Source organism: Anopheles merus, chromosome 3R, assembly GCF_017562075.2.
Source record: "Anopheles merus strain MAF chromosome 3R, AmerM5.1, whole genome shotgun sequence".
Classification (NCBI taxonomy): Eukaryota; Metazoa; Arthropoda; class Insecta; order Diptera; family Culicidae; genus Anopheles; species Anopheles merus.
In genome coordinates this window covers 2,107,240-2,129,029 of record NC_054084.1, presented here as the reverse complement: position 1 = coordinate 2,129,029, position 21,790 = coordinate 2,107,240, and the positions used below count along the sequence as shown (strand labels likewise).

Here is a 21,790-nt window from a genome sequence, read left to right as displayed (position 1 = left end):
ATCTTCCAGCAGTGCAGTGGAGCGCTTTTGCACGATCGGGTCTCCGCGTTTGATCCTGTTGTCCGGGCGTGATCATTCGATGGTCATTAACGTATCAGGGCGGCACGATAGCTGACCAGACCGGCGGCACAATGCACACGATTTGTTGATCTTGATGTCGATCCACCCCGTTTAGCTAATCGGATCCCGCTCGGAATGCATCCGTGCACTGTCTGTCGACACCTTTTCTTCAGTCTCTCTCTTTCTCTCTCTCCTCCCTTTAACGTTTTGATGGGTGTGGTGGGTGTATTCTTTAGCTCCATCGACGGATTCGATCGTTTATGAGCATCGAATGACACAATAAAGGTTCTTTGAAACGGTGTAGAAGCTATCACTTTTACCACTTTACGTCGCTTAGCCGAGATAAGCTTCCTAATGGCAAAGCGATCCATTTCGATGGAGTTTCTTTCTCATGGATGAGCTGCTAGGTGAGGTGTGGGAGAAATTGAAAAAAAAAAGCGTTTCCAAAGATGCGCCAACAACAATGCGCATTTTTGACGGCTGGAAAGAAGCCGTGTCGGATGCTGAACTGAATCTTCAAAGCAGGCATCTGGATGAGATTGATTTTTTTGCTTAACATGTTTCGTCTTTTTAGAGTAATTGATCGACAGTTGCGTTGGCTGCACATTTTCGGGAGCAACTAATTGCCCTCGGTTCCGTTTTGTTTGCCGCATTCCGGCCCATTATTCATTCGTCATTGTATGTTTTGCGGCTGTTTGTGTTCGGCTGCCTGCGCACCGTTGTCAGTGCGCAATGTTGCATTGGCTTGCTGGCTGACATCAGCCAGTGATTGTTTAAAGTTGTCCCAGGGGATCGGTAGACACAAGACAAGAAACAATGATGCTGCTGCCTGCTACCGATGTGCGTCGTCGCGGTCGCCCGTGGGTCGTAAATTTTCCCCCCGTGCGGACAGTAACGATCTGGTTTTATGGTGCTGCAGATTTGAATGATGAGCTCGATAAAGTGCGTGATCTGCCGTGGTTGTTGGATGTTTACGAAGATCTTCAGCGATCAGTAGCGAGAGCAAACAAATTCAGTATGGAAATGTGGTAGTTTTATGGTTGTTTTTGTGTGTGTGTGTGTGAGAGAAGAAGGATGATTTATGCTGAAAATATCTGCGACGTGGATATTATACTTTCAGGCTATTAAACTTGAATGTAATGTTTACTGGCGGAGGATGAATGTGAGAGTAGATCTTTGGGAATTGTTTCGGTGAGCCAAGAAACCCTGTAAGCTTTCAGTTGATCCAATTTGCAACTCCCCAATGTGCAACACTTTTTCTGAACCAACTCCAGAATCCCATTTCTTCTTGAATTTCTCCTCAATCAGCAAGCCTGTACACATTCCTGCAGGATCTGCTAGTTTGTCGGCAGTGTAATGTTTCCGCTTGATCGACCACAGCTCGGCCAGATGTTCCTGAAATGTCTGATGTGGCAAAAAGTCAGTCGTAAACCCACGGCTTGTGCAATTTGTTCACTCGTCCCGCTGTCGACGTTGAACATCGGTCCGAACATAATTTCCTTTATGTACGGGGATGCTTCTTGTTTTTGCCTTGACGCCACACACATACACACAGAGTACCCAATCTTGGCTTCCGATCGCTTGGGATTCCATTGATCGATGGGTTGCACTTTTGCATAAGGTGCAAATCACGGAATCTTTCCCTTCTCCATAATAACGACCCTCACTCTTCTCTCGCTCTGTCGTGGTCCATCGGGTGGGTTTGTTGTGTGATTGCAAAGATGCTGCCAGAAAGCGGCCAACGGCGGGTCCACAATCTGCAAGATCGGCAACAGCCAGTAGCGATAATCATACCCTTTAGGAAGATCTCCCTCATTTTGCCCCATCCCCCCCGGTGTTGTTGTGGTGCGGCAGTGGAACTAGAAACAGCTGTCCACGGGTAGATGCAACACTCGTGAAGAAGCTTTCGTCGGCTCGCGGTGGTCTGAGGCGCCACTCAACTAATGCCATTTTAAGTGAGTACTTCAGCGAGTAGCGTCGGTTTGTTGGCAGCTCGTTGTGGCGGCGGGCACGTTTGCCTATTGCGCCTACATCCCTGGACGAGATGAATAATTCATGGGTTCATCTCGAGAGTGAGGGCAGCATCATGGGCAGGTCGCCCGGTCGTCGAACAGCGAGATGCATGAGGTTTTCGAGAGGTTCTTGCGACGCGGTTTTTGCGCGTCGAGTGGGGCCGCGTGAAAGCTCGGTAAAACGGGCGGGCTTTGGGGCGGTGCACTATTCTTGCGCGTGTTGCGATGTTGTGACCATAAGGTAGAGCCGTTCGGCATTCGTTGGCATGCACACGTACCCATTATGAGCTTACAAATGAGCCGCTCGTGGCATTGTCAATGAGCGAGTAATGACATGTAGTACATGCAGAAAAATAGTGTTGGCTCGCAAATCACTATGCAGTGGATGCAGTGCGTTGCCAAAGCCTCAAGATGGACAAATTTCAAACTCTATTTCAATAGTGAAATCCACTACACTACAGCTTCAAGATGCGATGAGTCCACCTGATTCGCCTGATAGGACGTCTCACTGACGTTCCGTTGAAAGGCAAATTATGATGTTTCAACTGTGGGCATGATCCGGAGACGGAGCTGGTTTCGGAGAAATTTCCCAATCAGCATGAAAGTCACGAGTGAGTGGCAGAACGATGCACCGCAGCATGCAATTACCGGTAGATCACGTCAAATGCAATCTCCCGTTTCCAGCCTGCCTGCACACTGCCTGGAAACCATTCTAGCCTGTAACGGATAGACGATCTTGATCGTGCACTGTCTTCGCGCTAGGGTTGGCTTCGATCGTACCCCGAGATTGTACTGCGGAAGATATCCCTCTGGGAAACCGGTTGCCTTCCCGCGGAGCGATCCTCCCTGTTGCATTGAAAGCGTGTGCGCCTTCCCACACGACCAGGGAGAAGATGATTCGACGGCGATGATACCGACAAAAACAAAACGGCAACAACACCAGAACGCACGCCACATCCGACCGGGTGCAATGGATTGATCATGCTGGTTGGTGGTACTGCTGCTGCTGCTGCTGTTTTCCATATCATCCTGCCGTGCGGTGGCTGGATTGATACCGGGGCTGGAAGAGTGATGGCCGCATAAACAAATCAACGCACCCTCGGATCGGGAAGCTCGGATGCGCAAAGGGTGCAAAGTGCAGCGGGCGGTTTAGGTTTATGAGGTTTACCTCGGTACGGACGAGTAAACGAGCAAGCATGGGGGATGGCAGATATGCACGGACGATCAGCATAAAGTAACGGAAACGCATTGAACTGCATGGAAGCGTGCTGAGAGAGATTATCACTTCAGCGGCAGGTCAATGCTGTCAGGCGGGTCAAGAGCGTAACAAATGATACAACAAATGGGAACTGCACATAAGTAGACAACGAGGCGAACATACAATGTGCACCGAATATTGTCGCTTTATCTGTGCGAGTGTAAAACGCCATTTTAATGCTCTCGTTCTTAATTTGTAGCAAAATGTTTGCAAAAATCCACCTTATGTGCGGATAATATCTCGCCAAAACCCCTTAATAAAGATCGCACCGAAGCGACACGGGTGGCTCGGACTCGGAGTATCAGTGTGTGTTAAAACCCCAATTATCTTTGATGTAATATCGCTTGTCCTCCCCATCTTCCGTACCCGCCCGTAGCCAACCACTACGCGTAAAGGGCGTGGAAAATACACAGTGAAACACCCGTGCCACCAAATAAGGCGCTCTCGTACACGGCGGCGGCCCTAAGGGTGCCGTTGATAATCTTCTTTACCCAAAAAAAGGAAACAAGCAAATACCGGTCACACCGATAGTCACTGTGCGTCCTTCCCCCCACCAGAGAGCTGCATTCAGGCGACTTCAGCCAACCACTTGCATGCAAATGATGCAAAGTAATTTCGCGGAGCCGTACGCGGTCCCTGCCCCGTGCACGATCGTGCATCGACATCGAAATTTGCCCACATACGGCACTCGTCTCCTAAGGGTGCCGAAGAATGGGAGCAGACACTTCCCGAAAAGGGGAGATATACCCATGCACAGCCATGCACAAAGGAACCGCGCGCACGGTAATTTAGATGGCGCCTTGCCGATGCAGTGCAATGCCTTTCTCGGTTCTGTGTGTGTGTGGATTTGATTTGATTTGCCCTTTTTTCGGCATATGGGACGGTTTCACGCGACGGCGGCTCACGCGATCGACCGGTTCGATCGTTTCTGGGGAGGTGTAAAAAACCGGAAAAAAAGGAAGGAAGACAAACATTTAGGGAATGAGTGTTAAAGCCCTCGGGAAAGTCCTTCAACATGGGGTTTTCGGTATCATCACGAAGGGGAACCATGTTGTGTTTATGGTTGTTTTTATCGAGCCGCAGATGAAGATTTCGCTTGGGAATAAATAGCTTGCTGTGGTTGTTTAAGACGTAGGGGAATACTGTTTTAAAGATGGTTTAAATCAATCAGCAAACTTTGTTGTACACACATGCAATTTTATAAACCATAATTTGGGGCTTTGAAACAAGATTTTGCTTGCCGAGATGAAGGCGCTGCACTGAAAGCAATATCAATTGGTGGTAACCTCAATAGGAAACTAGTCAAACGGCGTGCTACTTGCTCCTATGGAATGCAGAAGAGCATTAACAAGAAGCCTCTGGATGGTTCATAAGTCATCGGCTCCGCAACCACATCCACAGAACATTCGCAATGCAAAACGAAACAAAACAAAATTAAACGCAACAACCGGCAACGAAGTAAACTCATCGAAGTGAGTAATGTAACACTTTCTAAACAAGTCGCCAGTCGCTAGTAATTAGCTTCACGCCTTACACTTTCCCAGCACGGGGACTTACTTACAGCTTCTTCCGACGGGCAATTTGCGCCGCACTGGAAGATTGTTGTTGTTAGCCGGGCAAAAACGAGCTACTGATCGGGGATCATGGCTGGTGTTTAGCACACTCTCTAGAATGCAGCCACTCCCTTATGCACTCCGGTCATTGCAATGGGTTGCTTTCGTTGGCGTCCGGGTGGTTGGGAGCAAGAAAACACTTCACCAAGAAGCATCCAATTGCTTGTTTGTAGTGGCTAGGTTTCATCCAATTAATCATACGCCGGGGTTGTGTCTCGTAAAGGAGGAGTACTTTTGCCGCAGTCGTCACACCCGCCGTTGTGTCGATAATCTGCAGTAAGCAATGCATTTGTCACGCTGCTACAGTTAATTGATATGAGTCTGCTAGTAAAAGCGGAAAGCATTCTCCTTGTTCGCTGCCATGTAAGGAAAAGCGATGTAATTAAGTCGTATTATCGATATCACATCGCGAGCTGCTGCTGCTGCTGGTAGTGTGAATGTCTTTCAGCACCGAGCGCCCTCAGACAAACAAGACCTCCAGTGTCAAGTGCCTCCGGGTGTCGATGTCGGTTCAAGTTCATAATGTTTTTTTTTGTTTACCCTCCATCGACTCTCTGTTCTGGTTTGACAAGACGAGAGGCGCGTAACGACGCGTCCGTGTTTATGTCACTCTGGTCTTTGGTTCTTCTAGTGCCTTTCGCTCGTGCCAGAATTCGTCACCACTGCGCTGCGTCCTCGTGCTAGAAGTAATTTTCCCCGTTTTGGGTTTTTGTGTATGTGACCAGATTTATTTTCACTCTACCACTCGAAATCTGGCCCTTCCGGGGCAAGCCCACCCTGGAATGCTGATGGGACAGGGCGTCAGGGCGTCGCGCACGCGTTCTGTCATCTGTCACGCGGTGATCACGGTTGGACCGCCGCTTTTAGCCAGTGTCTGCCCGCCCGGAAGTGACGTATCACTCGCCAGACGGGTTGAGAGTAAGGGCACCGCGTCATGTCTGGTCTTCGTTTTATCCAACCGTTCGTTCGTACCACGATCGTGTCACAAGAGTTGGCGGGCGGAAATCGGTGTCTCGTTGAATATATTACCTTTTTGTTTATGGAAAGCGGTACGTTTGGGTGCGAAATCGATTACACTCCGCGATGCGTCATGCCATAGTCGCTTGTCGTAGAAAACTGAAGTGAAATAAGTTATTAAACTACACCATTTTTGTAGTAATTAAAGCTAAATGTTTTCCAAACTGCCACCCAACTTTGCCCACTTTTCCATCGGTTATTAAGGTTCATTAACATTTCACTGTCACTGTCGGTTCGCGCATGCTCCACGTGCGTCCAACCGGGTGTGCGCAGACACACACGCACTGCGCCGGATGATGCTGTACCCCCCGTTCGCCTTTGCGTGGCATTATTTTCTGCATCGGCACATTAATTGCTTCTTTCTGCGACTCCTGCGTGTCCCTGCGTTCTTCCGCACCGTGGCCACGGGATGTCCTTTTCGGCCAAAAATAGCGTCACCGAGAAGCGCGAGTAGTGCGACGGATGACGCTCGAGCGAAGCCGTGAACGATTGGCGGGAACCCGCGGGTCGCGGTTTGTTTGAATGAAGCGCAAACCAACATACACACACACACTAACACGAGCTTTTCGTGCCGCACACGCCATTAGTCACCAAGCCGTTAAAAAAAAAGATTTATCTTTTTTTGTGTGTGCTGCGTCTTAGCCCCACTCCACAAGTAGATCATTAATTCAGCCGTTGTCGTCTCGTTCGGCGACCTGTACCGTTTCTGGTGCGCTCGAGCGGAGGTCAAAGTGTTTAAGCGTCTTTGCATTAACGGTTTGGTGCGTTTGAAAGAAGGCGGTGGTGCCAAGTACCAACCAGTGCCTGGTGGTCACAGGTAACACTGTGACAGGCCCTTCTCATTCACGACCAGAGAGAGAGTGTGTTTAAATCTAGGGTAAATGACTGCTTTTAACCATGTAGGGCACCGTCCCCGTGGGCAGAGCGGGCTAGATGGCATACTATCAGGTGAACTAGAGCGGAACGTAACTCGCAAAACGAAGATGTTCCTGCACTGGGCGTATTTTTCATTGTCTTCTTGTTCATGTAGCAAACGAGCCGACGAGATGGGCTTGTAAGATATCTTCTTTTATTGAAAACTGTGTTTACAAATTGTCCATTAGCTCGCGCGTCACAGTGACACGGCGTTGGAGAGAAATAGTAAACATACAATTTCAATTAAAATTTCTGCACGATCGTGCTGCAGTATTTGTGTGTGCGTGTGTTTGTGAGATTTCTTTCTTTGAAGGCTTGTTCTTTACACGATGTTCTTCTGCTGTGTTTGCTTATTAATAACGAAAAATGCACACAGCAGACACATCTCTTATGCCTAGCGTGTGTATCCCACCGTTCCCGAGTGCACATCGTCATGTATTTGCCTTACGGAGCATGTTTACAAACAGTGTTTAGTGCTGGTTAAAATGAAACACTCCTCCTCGCCTGCTCGCCTCAAAATTCCCCTCTTAGGAAGTCCCACTAACTTACCCGCAAATGGACATGGCTGGGGAGTGCGTATGCGTATGGGAAGTATGCGAATGAGTGTTGCTCGCTCATTCAAAGGGATCGATTCTGGATCGATTGTCCGAGCAAACGATGGTGAGTCGGGGGGTGGTAATTTGCCTCACGCCCAATTGTTTCCACAGTGAAAAACGAAATAAATGATCGAATGGAGGCTTCCTTTTGGAAGATACAACCATTTCAGCCAGAGAGTCGAGACCGTTTTGTTGTATCTGATCATATTTGAACGATCGAACAGCGGTATGATTTACGTGTAAAATAAACCCGGGGAAGAATAACATGCTCACGGAACACTTCCCTTGTTGTGCTGCTGCAACAACACAAACACACAAAACCTGCCAAACAGAATCTCTTCTGACTCGCCGTTCTGTTGTTTGGTGGTGAAATTTATGAACTCGTTGCTCGTTGCCGTAGCGTTGGTGAGGTAATTTTTCACCTCACCGTTTTGGTGCGCACAAAGGCTGCTGCGAAGACGCCTTGAACGTTGATCGATGTTTTGGGGCTGGAACAATTGGTTCTGGTGCGTCCGTGGTACCAGCGAAGAATATTAGTGGACGAAAGTAAATTTAACTTTTGCCTCGTTGACCGACCGGCAATGCATCGTGTATCGGGCGTCTCGTGCTGGTCCATCCGCCAACCATGCTACCCGGGATCCGGGTTATTGGTGTGTGTCTTGATTTTATAAGTTAATTTGGCGTAAAATACGATCATAAACCCAGCGAGAAGACAATTTGAATATTTATGTGCATCGGCAACACGGACCTTAATGACGGCGGCCCGCTGTGCCCGCCTCAAGCGAATGTTGCACACGGGGTTCGCTTCCAATTGGAGGAAAGTCGATTGTTGCGTTTTAATATGTGCGTTACCGCCCTCGCGAAGGTTGCGCTTCGGAAGCCACATGGCTTTGCAGGCGAAAAGTAAACATACGGGTGCGTGGGAAGCATTTGTTAATCGTTCGTGTCTTGCGATGTTGTACTGGGTGGTGTACCATAATTGAAGCTGTTTAAACATATTAAGCGATTTTCGGAAGGGAAGGAAAATGTCATAATTAGCCCCGGGGGGAGGATTTGATGAGACAAAGAAACGTTTTTATTCAACGCTTAATAGCTACTTAAAAACAAAGACAATCCTTTAAATATTCCCTCCGTCGAATCAGACGGTAAACATCGTCAATGCACCGCGCATTATTAGCTAAATACACCTGTTTAACCAACTCACTTAAGCAACCAGGGCTGGGGTGCCCTCTCATAATGCTCATAAAAACGTGTTAATTGAATAAACGACAATGCATGGCACGTACGCGACGGCTCCATCGCACTCCATCGGTGCATCGGGAAAACAACAGTGTGCTTGCCGCACGGGAGAATGAATTTCTGTGCTTTGTCCGAATGTGTACGGGCCAGAGGGCATGCGGGAGAGTTACAAAACAGCATCAATAAATCATTTCAAAATCAAGAGCCATTTATGTTGGCGCTTGCCGTCCCTTCGGAGCTATCGGGATATCTCTATCGCTGCCATCTTATCCCGGTTTAGCTTCCAGAATGGAAAAAAGGGGCTTTTAGAGGAGAAATCATAGAAAACAAAGCAAAAATGCTGCGAGGAAGCCGCTGAAAGTCATTAATTTTGCCGCAGTCGTCGTGGTCGTCGGCGTCGTCGGCTTCTTCGTCGTGTGCTGCACATATGTACATTTATTCATAGAGAAGCGGCGCGCTCGTTTATTGCCCCCTGAGACTGAGGTGCATTAGGGTTGCGTTGGGCAAAGGTGTACACCCCTCCCGGTAACCCGCAAAATAAAGACATCTTCAACCTGCTTTAAACATTGTGTAGGGCCACGGCCTAACGGTACGGGCGCTGCAGAGAGCGTTAGACGACGAATCTGTGCACGATCCTGGCGCGAGCGAGCGATCGCCAACACTAAATCAATATTAAATTTTCATAATGCAGCATGTCGCGCCATCTGTTTGGAGCAGTGCCGCCGGGAGCCCATAGCTACCCTTTCTCCCCTTCAGCCCCAGCAGGGCCAATTCGTGGAGTGCTTGTGTCTTTAATTATGAAATATTGCCTAATTGATAAAACTGTAAGACGAAGAATGTTCCCGCGCGCGCAACTGTGCATTCACGTGCTGGGGAGCTCATGCTGGGGGAGAAAGACACAAACGATCCTTTCGGCAGGTGGGGAGTCTGGGGAGAAAAATGTGGATAGAAACCACAACATCCCTTGCAGATTGGCTGCAAGGATGAATATTGTATATGGCGTGCAACAAGTAGCTTTGCCAAAGTTCGTGCTTCTTGCGAGACGGGAATGTATTTTGGATGCCATTTTTGGTCAGCTCAACGGTGACGATGTTCCAATCAGGCCACAAGTATCGGAGTTGTTGAAAGTTTGCAAAACGATCACAAAGAAATCTTGAAATAAGCATTGATTTATCTGTTTTTTGCAATAAATATGAACCTCAGAGGCATTGAAATTCCTTTCAATGCCCAAGACCTATAAAAATATTTCTCTCGCATTCCAAATGCAATTCAACAACACAAATTCATTCTCTTCTCGCTTCAACAGTCAAAGGATTAACGTCTTAATTTACCCTGTTTTTTCGAACTTCAACACACACACACGCACATCACTTCGCTAGCTGCACGGGGTGGTCGTTTTTCGTCTTTGGTCATTATGCTTCTTTACCCCAGACCAACTCACATACCATCAATCTATTTCCATGCGGCCGTTACTATTATTACCACCGTTGTTTATTTCATTCCTGCAGCATCTCTTCTTTTCTCTTTGGTTGAAAACCCCCCAGAAATGCACTGCAACAGAGTCAAATTCTGACCATGCGTCTTATAAATCTGACACACCACACACCGTCAAAAGGGGTAAGCGCAATTGCATCAATCTTCGCCGGCCAGGAAACGACAGAACCGGCAAAAGAAAGTGATAAATGTATCGATTAAGTTTTACTACCAAATGAGTGCTCATAATTTTCGGCACACAACAAACAGACACCACACAATCGAACATCTCAGTACTTGGCTGCATTACGGCTGCAGCCGTCGTAAACTTGCCAGCTAAGCAAGCACCCCAATCGACGATGAAGATGGACGACACACTCTCGGTCGTACTGGGTTTCGGTGAAGTGGTGAAGTTGTCACCTCGCCTCACTGATCGAGAACTTATGCACCGTGAGAAATTCCAGCACTAAATGGGTGACATGACATCGTTAAAGCAAGGCCACCGCTTGTACTTTTGGGGTCGCTTGACGATCTTGTTTGTTTTGTGATGTTATGGGGCGGCCGCCCCGAACATTGAGTGTGGGCAGCCCATGAGACGGGTTTGTTCTGGATTTCCGGGGCCCAATTTTTACGACCTTTCCTAGCTGACAAATGTAATGGCATCTCGAGCGCGCGTGTGTGTGTGCGTGTTGCTGTGTGAAGAAGAGTTTCAAACACGCAGGATATATTTTTGGAACGATTATTGCTTCTTGGGCACTGGCACTTCTTGGGAAGCTACCACGAGTAAGAACATGGAGCGCGGGGAAATTATTACTCTTGAGTGATGGTATGGCGTGCGCTCTTTCATCTTTCCATGAGACACCGTAACCGCCTGTACACTCGCCTGTACGTGTGTGTGTGTGTTTGTTTGTGATTAACTCAACCGTTTGGCAGCATCGTTTTAATTATATTCTCAGTTTCCAAAACTGTGCGAGGTGTTCCGTGCCGCTTCTTACACCGTGCATTCTGTTTGTTTCGTATCTTTGCAGAGCTAAAATTACTTTCCGGCCTGACGGTGTCGTCCGCGACCACAGACTACGAGCAGCAGCTACCGAAGGCGTCCGGTTTGTGGCCATCATTTTTTAATGTAGCCCTCCGGGCGACAATCTCCGTGAACGCGACCTGTGGCCAGACGGGCCGCGAGGAGTACTGCCGGCTGGCGGAGGGCGCTGGACGGTAAGAATACCTCACCTTCACGGGCTCACAATGCTAGAATTTGCGCTTCGCCGGCACCTCAGTTGGCGAATGTTGTGTTATGGGATGTTATGTTTAAATTGTTAATTTCGGTATGTTTCTGGCCGTGCTTCTTCTCCAACATTCTCCAAGCAGCTCGCGCGGTTCCCAGTGCGGCATCTGCGATGCTAACAATCCCGACCCGGAGAAGCGGCATCCGATCACGAACATTGTCGACGGGACGAACAGCTGGTGGCAGAGCCCGACGTTGCAGAAAGGCGCTAAAAATGATCGCGTGACGATCAATCTCGATCTCGGACAGGTAAGTGTACGCTGGCTTGGGCTGGATTTGTGGCCGTGGTGTTGCGAAGATTCCGTGCGAAGATGCGCACAAATGTTCCACGGAAACGATCACGATTCGGCAGGTTCGGGAATCGCTTTGATGTAGTCCAGAGCGGGGCAGATGAGGCTGAGCAGACGAAGGAAGAGAATTTGCCATTACTTGGCAGAATTTTTGGAGTTGTTGCTTAACCTTTGTTGGCCGATGGGAAGTGTCAAATTGGTTAGTATTAGTTTGACAGATTGAGATACGAAGAGCGATCGAAGGTTAATTAGAGGGGAAAGACTAGGGAAAGATGTGGCTGTTGCGTTGTAAAAGTTTGAAAGAAGAATTTAAAGATGTTTGTGTCAAGGTTAGGTTAGGATGTTTTGGAAAATTTTCAAACCCTCTACTCCAACACATTTTGTTACACCTCACATGCATACATCAAGCATTGTTTATCTTACTGGATACTTCTATCACTTTCCATCAGTGCCTGAAGGAGTCGTTCTTCGCTCCATACCCTCTTAGCCAATCGTATCTCCATCTGAGATGCTGAGCATCACCTTCCAAGAACTTGTCGCAGAACGAATGTTGAGACGTGTCTGCCGTGTTCAGCTTAGAGCTGCACTGCATTTTCAGATGGCTTCACAGTCTCGTGCATCTGTTTCTAATCTCTCCCAACACCGCTGTGCGGCACACAGATCGATCTGTTTATGCTAACCACCGCAACTTCCTTTCCCGGCTCTACATCGCCCTGTCTCGCTGTCTGTGTCCAAATGCATCCGTTTGAAGCGAGATCTGGTCTAGATGTTTTGAAATCACAACACATCTACCGGCTCCGGCCGCTCTGCCAGACGCATCTTCTGATCGTGCAGCATCACGCGCACGTGTCTGGTATGACGTCGGCTCAGGCGGGACGACTTCTCCAGTGCAGTGTAGACACACCAACAACGTGCGTGAGGGAAGACCGGGAAGACCGGGAACCTCCTAGCGAAGGTGTCGATTTGATTTGAATACAAATTATGACTCCTGGGTAGCAGCAGTGCGAGGGCTTAACTGTGGTCGCTAACTGTGTGGTAGCGAATGCCTCGGGGATTATCCGTTCCGTCAGGCGCACATCAACTGCCGTCATCAAATTAGTGTCGAAGATATTCGGTGTGGGTAATGCGGGCTTTATCACACGGAATTACATCGGCCTTTGCCTGTGATGGACTGTGACAGCTTTAGGGGGACTCCTGTCAACGCAACTGTCAGAGCCACAGTGTCGCATGTCAGAAATAATAGACGCTGTGTGCCATTGGAATGGGACATCGTTTTATTATCGGTTGAGACAGGAATTTTAATTTGATTTCTTTTGGGGAGAAAGATGCCTGATATTAACATTGTATTTTCATATTTTTGTATTTGATGTAGCTACAGCTGTATTAAAAGATCTTCAAGAATACAAAAGGTAGGGCGTAGAAAAAAACCGCTGCTGTTTCTGTAGCATTTGCTCAATTCTTATTCAATGCTTCTTTTCGGCTCGCTTTCAAGATACATTTTTATCACACAATTTAAATTCGTTTACAATCTTCCGATCCATTCTACGATCGATGTTTTAACGCAAAAGCACAAACTCTGGTAGCAACCATTAACCAGCCTTCGGAGGTGTTCCCCGAGGAACTGTCCCGAGCGTTGATAATTAAATTAATTCCCACCTCACGATTGATCGCCCGAAAGTGCCTCTCCCTCACACGTACAAGCACAAATGTGTACAACTCCAAAAAGGCATCGAGCCCTTCACTCTCATTATCGATGCTGCACTTATTTATGAGCGGCACTCCATATTCGTATCCCGGCATCTTCGCACCGGAATGCACAGGTACACATCGGGCGAGCCAGCTCATCCCGAAAGCTACACAAAACACAAAGCACAACTGTGCCTCGCAATGCACTCTCATGCAGCTCCGGCTTTTCGAACCACTTTCCGGGTCGTTAGGCAGCTGAAAAATGGGTGTGCAATTAATCTCCCGCCAAAATGGAAGGGCTTTTGGGAGATTGCTCGTGTAAAGTGCTTTTAAATTTACTCTTCCCGGTCCAAGCCCAAGATTGTGTCCTGCAGTGCCCCCCCGATCGTTGTGCTTATCGATCGTCGAACCTTTTTGCCCTGGTTGGAAAGGTTCTGAGCATTGGGCTCACTCCAAAAAGTGCCGCAGATCGGACAAACTTCCAAATCTGAACTGCATTATCGATCGGGAAGAGGAAACCGTCCTTTCGATTGGAAATGCGATCGGTAGGATGTTTTATTTATGTGCGAGTGACTGCTTGGGTCGAGTGTAATTTCATTAGTCAAAAAAAGAAGTATAAAAGATCGATTGCGGCAGCGATGAGGCAAGAGCCGGCGAAGGGTTTGGTGTTCAATATAACCTTTATAGGAAGGAAACGATGCAGTTTAAAAGGACGCGATTGCAGTTCATGTGTCAAATCCCTCATTAGCCTTTGAAGTCGTTTGTAGGCCTTTGAAAAGTAAAGCAACAGTGTGAGAACATACAGTTTTCAGTGTAAGATTTTCAAAGAAAACTGCTAATAAATTCAGCCCATGCCGCATAGAAAACCGTTCTACAGTCACTTTATGGCTCTGGGCCCTTCCACCGTCCATCCATTTAAGGCCGGGCTGGTCCGGCCGGGAAACGACTTCAAAACGCCGCCCGGTACCGATCAATTGCGATCGTAACAGGAGCACACAGCACGCAGCACGTACAATATTCATTGTCCGCCTGTTATCGCACTGACGGACGGACTGATCCGATCATAGCACCGGGGCCGGGAGAAGATCAAGCACGTTCTAAGATGCTCCGGTTAGGTGTACCCCGGAGCGGTCAAGAATTCCGTTTTCGGCAAACCAACCCAGGTCCCGGGCGGTGGCGATGTAGATCGAATCGAAACACCTCCCAGGGCCCACCAAACACGAACACGGGAGAATAACTGCAAAAGCGCAGTAATTGGAAGTGGACACAATGCTATCAACCTGTTTTCGGTGCGCTAGGATATGGGCATGCGGTGGTCGGATGCCTGGCTGGACCCGCCGGACTTGGACCTGACGCCTGTCTCGGCGGGTCGGCCCGCTCCCGAAAGCAATTGCTCGGAAAACCGCCACCAAACAACCGAGACTCCCCATCGCCAACCGAGTTTTTCCGATCACATTCACCGCTCCCCAATCAGTTTACCCTTTTTTATATGGCACGCTTGCCATATTTAGCTTGTCGTAGGTCCGGGAAAGGGAAAAAGAATGTTTTAATGAGTGCGAATCGTCCGACTCGTGTGTGCGTGTGTGTGTGTGTGTGTGTGTGTGATGTTCCTGTTTCTTCCCTTTTTTCGGGCAAGGGATCGTGGGTGGAAGTACCAAAGGGAGGAAGTAAAAAAACAGTAAACCTCCTTTCTTGTTGCCTTTTTTCTCGCTCTCTTTTATTTCTCGTGATCTGTTAGCTGAGACCAGCACATCAGCCAAAACGGGAAGCAATGCCGTTGACCAACGTGCAGGACACGTTCCGTACGGTTTTAAAGCGTGCTGGACACCAACAAAAAAAAACGATCCAATTTGATTGCGCATGCGTCTTGGTGAGCTTGTGAAAGGGGTTCCGATGGGATTGCATGTTGATATCTAAACGAGAGGAGGTTGTCGTTAACTGTCGTTCTCGCCGGCTGAATGCGTACCAGGGACACCTGCATTTGTGGGCTGGGTGATTGGAATTTGGAAAGTACTTTTGTGAGCCTAATTGAGGTGGAATTGCGTGACAGAAATGCATAAAAATGGAATTGTCATAATTTCTTCATTGCACAAACATGGAGCGGTTGGCATTTGGCTGTAACATATTCCACGTATTTGTGTGTTTTTCTTCTAACATGTGATACGTTTTGCTTGATGCTATAAATATATCCATTTGATCTGATAATTTCATCGAATGCTGCCCCAAAACTATCAAATATCACTATAAAACCCATCGCTGTTGCGTCACACTTTCTATCGAGGGGAAAATCTCGCCTCCGAAATAATAGGCCTGCTTAATGCGACTCGAAAAAATGGGACTAAATTCATGGGACACAAAAACTCAACCGCTTTAGGGCCCTTCACTCGCTTGGAAAGGGTGAAGGTTGCATGTTTCCGGTAGCTAATCTAGGCCTGCAGCTGCTTCGGAGTCACTTTAGTGAAGTAGGTTTGGCATTTTTTGTTTGCGTTCGCTACGCTTTTATACCATTCCGTTGCAATGGGGCTGAAGGGCTACAGATGAGAGCTTAGCACAGTCTGACAGCTTGTAAGTAGTAGCCCTTAGGCAGTCATTTCCATTACAGAGAGACAGTTTGGTTTGGAACGCTCCCTTTGGTATATTTCGACCGATTAGCTTTTGGTTAGTTTCACTATCACTGACCTAGTAAACAATAGTGAGAAAAGGGTGTTAGCATCGGTGGAGATGAAATGGATATATCATGTCAGGAAAAAACGCACTTCAGGGACCACCAAGGAAGAGTAGGATACAAAGTACGATCAGCTTGCTTTTTTGAGACGTTTTTTCAAGAAAAATATTGTAAAAGCACCAAGAAGAATCTTCACATTTTCGAAAAAAACCTCCTCGCCCATAAAGCTTTTAAATCCGCAAAGATGCTTTGGTAGTCTCGAAGCGGTTTTATTTGTCTTTCCCTCACCGAGTAGTTTGTAAACATACTTCTGGTTTATGAACCGACACGCTGGCAGAACCGCAGAACGATGCGGTAGTTCGATTTCGGTGCGCTTGAAACATGATCACCATCACCATCACTTGTTCTTCATGTGTGAGCTGGAGGCCAGGAACGGGAACAACAATTTGCTCTGCTGCTTGCTCTCTACCCCTAACTGTGCCCGAGAAATGCACTCCAGCGGCAAGAACGGCAAGGATATGTTGAAGATACTATTTGTACAACTCTACAACCATTTTTTAACCGTCAAAGCGACTGTTTAGAATGTTTTTGTGCATGTTTATTTTAATCAAGATGCGGTAGAACTGGGTAAGCGATGCACAAGCCCTGCATTATGGTGAAGTGTTTGTTTGCGTTTTGTTTAAATAATGACTCTCAGCAACCATGAGCTACTTTCTTTACTTTTGCTATTATCTCATCCACAGTTAGCTAATTTGAAATAAAAAAAACAATCACGTTCGACGTGTCTCTTGGAATAAAATGCAAATTACCCCAGACACGCGTACGCCAAATTTGATACTACAAATTGGAACCTCTCGAAACAATTCGCCGGAAAAAGGTCAACTCCCGTCGATATCGTGTGGGAGAATGCGGCTGCGTATGCGGGACACAGTCCCATTGGGTGCAGCTTTTAAGAGTCAAATTACGACCCCAAGCCAACCGGCAGCCGGGGCAATCGAACGACAGTTTTCGGTTAAATGAATCCGTACGCGAACGGGCGATGCTCACTGGAAGCACTCACTTAACTAAATCGTATTTTATGAGCCTTGATTGTAGGTTGGTTTTGTTTTGTTTTTCGTTGCGCTGTTGCTGAAGGCGAACCGGGCCAAATTAAGATATTACCGCATAATGTCTCCACATGATCGCACGGTTGGTGGGTTGGCGACGCCGGAACGAAATGATGGGCTCAAGTTGCACGGCAATTGACGGAATTATCGGACGCATTCGGAACTCAGAAAGCTTTTAACCTTTTTTTTTGTGCTGTTCGTGTTGCTCGTACCGGTTTCGACGCCCAAGGGTGGGTAAAGGTAAACATTAATTGAATTATCGTTCGATCACTGTGGCTGCTTTTGAGAAATTATCTCAACCATTTTGCAGAGCAACGATTGCACAAGCGATAATGTTATTAAAACTATAACCACAGGAGATCTTCATTAATCATGAACCATAGCAAGTGCTCAACAATATTGAACAAACTGTCCCTTTTGGAAGCTGTGCAGAAAACCAACTCAAACGATCGTGTCGACGCCTTTGCCTTGCTGAGCACCAATCGCTCCCCCTGCTAGCTGGCAGTTACATTAATCACGACAATACCTGGGAGGTAGCTCGAGCTTCGACAGCGACGGTAAATAATCGATGAACATCGGAACAGCTGGTTGCTACAAGCGCTGCCGGTTTTTATTGACCGTTGTCGTTGTGTTTTTGCCCTCCAGCAGCATGTCCCATTTCTCCCTTCTCGACCGATTGTCATCACGGGTTTGGGGTATATGTTTTACCACATCCTTTTTGTCATTAATTAATACCACATTCAGCAAGCTTTTCCTTTGCTTATTTTCCATGGTCGGATGGGTTTAGGCAACGGGACAATCGAGGATCGTGTCGAACATTTTTCATCTTATCGTACAGACCGATCTTGATCGGATCCGATCGAACGTTTTTTTAGTGGGCAGAGAAAGAGGCGATCTTACACGGTGGTTTTCCTTAACGTGGGTTTTTGGTATTTTGAGCTGATTAGTATCGATTGTGCATCAATATGTCATAGAAAACATTAAGTAAAGGTCTCCAATATTTATGATGATTGTAAAATTAGTTAAATATATGAGCATTAGCTGATTAACCTGCAGAGCCTTCAATTATGGATTTTATTATATTGGTGGATTAACTTTACGACTTGTATTAAAGCCTTATCCTATCTCAATACCCTCAATTTGAAGTCAATCTACCATTTTGCTTGCATAATCCAAAAGTGCATGTTCGACTCGTGCATAAAAATTTGCTCCAATCGAAAGCCAATCACTATCAAAACGTGCAACATTCAACATACACACCTGCTGCAGGACGCTAAGCTGACGACAATAATCGATTTACAACGCTTTAACGCTTCCAACATCTTAATATCTATCCCTGATACACGGCTCTCGGTGCCACCGATTGGAAAGCGAACCCACACCACACTCGAACACCGACCGAACGCCGATGGATGGCATCGGTTAAGCTGCGATAAAACGTGTTGAAATAATTCGCAACTTGGCCCGCTAATCATGGGCTTGGTGGAGTTGGGATACCATGCCGGCACGTACGAAACCGGCTCATTAGTGAACGCCGCTGGACGTCACTAATGTCCAGCGTGTATACCGATCGAACCACTTGCCCGTTCGCACGATCACACCCGCCGGGAGCATGCAAAACGAGTGGCAATTGAATTAAATCAAAACTGTGTGCACGCTGCAACTGTGCTGTTGTAGTTTTGAGATGGATACACATATTCGAATGTAACCCAGCCGATAGGTGGGGCTGTCTCGGACAAAGTAGATGAAAGGTACAAACGAAATGGAAGAGAGAGAAAAAAAAACGGCCATGGCACTTGCTAACGTAAGCAGAAGTGTCTTGCTGTGGTGTGAGTTCATTTTCTCTCCCGGGCGTATTTATTTACATAGTCGATCAGCGCCATTCAACGCCCGGGGACCACCTTCGGGGTGGTGGCACAAGAAAGAGATGCTTCTATCTCACCCGAGCCGAGGGTTTCAGGTGCATTCAGAGCGGATCCGGCATGCAAAAGGGTGGCCTTCCTTGACGTTCTTCCTGCCGCGTTGTGTTGTGCTGGTATGGGCTCTTCGAATGCCATTACGCTTATTGTGGTTATTAATATTGCTCCTCTCGAATGGGGAAATGTTTGGAGAGATGATATTTATATTTCTGCAGCCCTGTGTGGTCATGGTGATGGCACGCATGCTACGACGCTGCATTAGAATCGCCCTTCACAGCACAACCGTTAGAGACACCCGAATGGAAACTCGTTTGAAGCGACCGGGTAATGACACTGACCGCTTCCAAAACCGACGCTTGTTGCAGTGGAAAAAGGGTGCATTCTTTGAATTTGAATAATAATGACCACAATTATTCGGCAATCTTGTTCAATCATGAGTGAGCTATTGGAGAGCTTCCGAGCCTGCCGGGCGGCGTTGGTGGCTTAAAATGATGCACTTTTAGAACAACAATTTCTAGATATTGTTAGCATAACCCTCGAGTAAATACTTTCCAATGAAAATAAACAGTCATAATGACTGCTCGTTTTCTATTTCAAAATAAGGTTAGGGTCACATTGCAACAACTCAATCAATTCTGACCATGAACAATACTGAATTTAGTAAGAGGGGACTCAGGTATCGATTTTTGGAAGATTTTTACCCACATTCTTTCCCAAATGTTAGTCAATATTTGATTGTTTGAAAACTACGCTCCCTCAAACACACACGCACACACGCACAGCTAAAAACGCGGTTCTGTGGGTATCAGTGCCAACGTCTGGCATGTGGCGCTTGAATTGTCTGCGTTGGAATGTCCATGCCCAGACACTGTTCTACATACCTCGGAGGGATCGTAATGTTTTATTGATTTTAACGGTTAGTGCAGTTGTTGAATGAATTCGTTCAAACAAGCAGCGCCGGGGGTTCGTTGGGACAACACCGCACTGAGTCATCCGCATCCAATTGCATCCAGAATAATTTGGTGCGATAGATGTTGCTGGTGCCCATGCACTATGGGTCGTTTCTTGATTGTTTAACTGTTTTCGGTTCCTTTCCGAAAAAAGTGTTTGCACTTTTCATCAAAACACCCATAAATGACGGCAATTTTTGACAACAAAAAAAAGCTCCAAACGCAACTCTGCTCATGTTTATTGTTTCGTCAAATTTGTTCAAGCTGCAAACGGTTGGGCCTACAGACGGCACGGAGAAGAAAGCAAGCAAAAGCTCTTGAAATTTGAAAGCTTTTCTTAGGGCAACATCCGCAAACTCGGCTGCATTGTGCTACGCTTTGTAGCTCGATTAGGTAGCAAAGGGAGTGAAGAGGAATAAAAAACACCACCTCACTGCAAAGCCATTTCAACAGTGTTTAAAGTATCGTTTGTTAAAAGATTAACATTTGACGAATGGCCATTAGCCTGCCCGCTGGGGATGGGCAGCAGACGGCAACGGCTAACAATTTTAAATCGCTTCCACTGGGTGTTTACGCAAAGGGATGCCCATTTTGAGCATCAATCAGGACCATTTACACTTTGGCCCCTTTCGCTGGGGCGGAGAGGAGAGTCTTTCGATTGTTTGAGGTCGTAAGCTTCTGTCATTGCGTTTCAATTGTGTCGCGTTTGTGACCTACTTTTTGAGCGGATTTCTTTACCTTTGGCTGGGGAATCTCCCCACCAGAGCTCTGGTAAGTACCAGCAAAAAAAAGTAACGAATAGGAAGAAAAAATCTTCATCGAGGTGGAATGTAATGCGGTAGGAAACTCGTTAAGATTATCGAGGTTCGTCACCGCCCCGCTGGTTGAAGTCTTTTGATAGAGCTTCGCGCTGGACAAGGCGCGTCGACTGCACACTCGGCCACTGAAAGGGCAAACACTTCGGACCGGAACTGCTCTTGCCCGCTCGATCGTTTGCAGGGATAAGAGAGATGAGATCTGCGGCTTCTTGGAAAATGTGTTCGATCCGTGCTCGATTTAGCTACGGCCCGATTGATTGGCTCGCTGATGAGGAAGATTGATGGGATTGATGCTACTCATTAATTTAGCGGCGACGAGTGCAATTTTTCGTCATATATCAGAGCTGGTAGATGGCATACCCCGCTACTTTTGCCGCCGGTGTGCGGTGTTTGTAGTCTGCTCTTTAGACTCTCATGATAGAATTTTCAGTCTGATTTTGGTCATGACATTCGCATGTTTGCACGTTCCCCAGTGGAATGTGCCATAAGACGTCAAACTAAACGTAGCCCAGCCGTCCCCCATTAGGCATCGAGCATCCTTTTTCGCGCGGACACAAACACTGCTAGCCGCGGGTGTACATCGTCCGGACATGCTGTTCGTCACATTGCTGTGCTGAGTAATGTGGCTGGTATGTTCTAAGGCCTTTCCATTCCCTCACATGTTGCGCTGTGCAGCGTGTTTGTCGCACCGCTTGGCTCGCTTGATTTACACATAATTCTTGACAACGAGGACTCGGAAACACAGGAACACGAACTCTTCAACGAAACGTTCACTGCTCACCGTTGGAGGATATTGACGACGGAATGGATCGGGAATGGTTTGTGGTGTGGGATACCATTCGGAACAAGACCAGCACACAGCGCGCGCCCTCAACATTGATTCGTTGC

At 47.3% G+C, this 21,790-nt stretch overlaps 1 protein-coding gene across 3 annotated transcripts in view; it reads left to right on the top strand.

The window, feature by feature from the left end:
• Nucleotides 1-21,790, top strand: part of LOC121595995 (laminin subunit alpha-1) — a 77,280-nt gene that overhangs the window by 7,026 nt on the left and 48,464 nt on the right. For all 3 annotated transcript variants that reach the window (XR_006005228.1, XM_041920525.1, XM_041920526.1), the window contains 2 exons: nt 11,212-11,398; nt 11,552-11,717. Coding sequence is in view for 2 of the 3 variants with exons in the window: in XM_041920525.1 (XP_041776459.1) it covers nt 11,212-11,398; nt 11,552-11,717 (353 nt within the window). In the remaining variant the exon portion in view is untranslated. The remainder of the gene's footprint in view (nt 1-11,211; nt 11,399-11,551; nt 11,718-21,790) is intronic.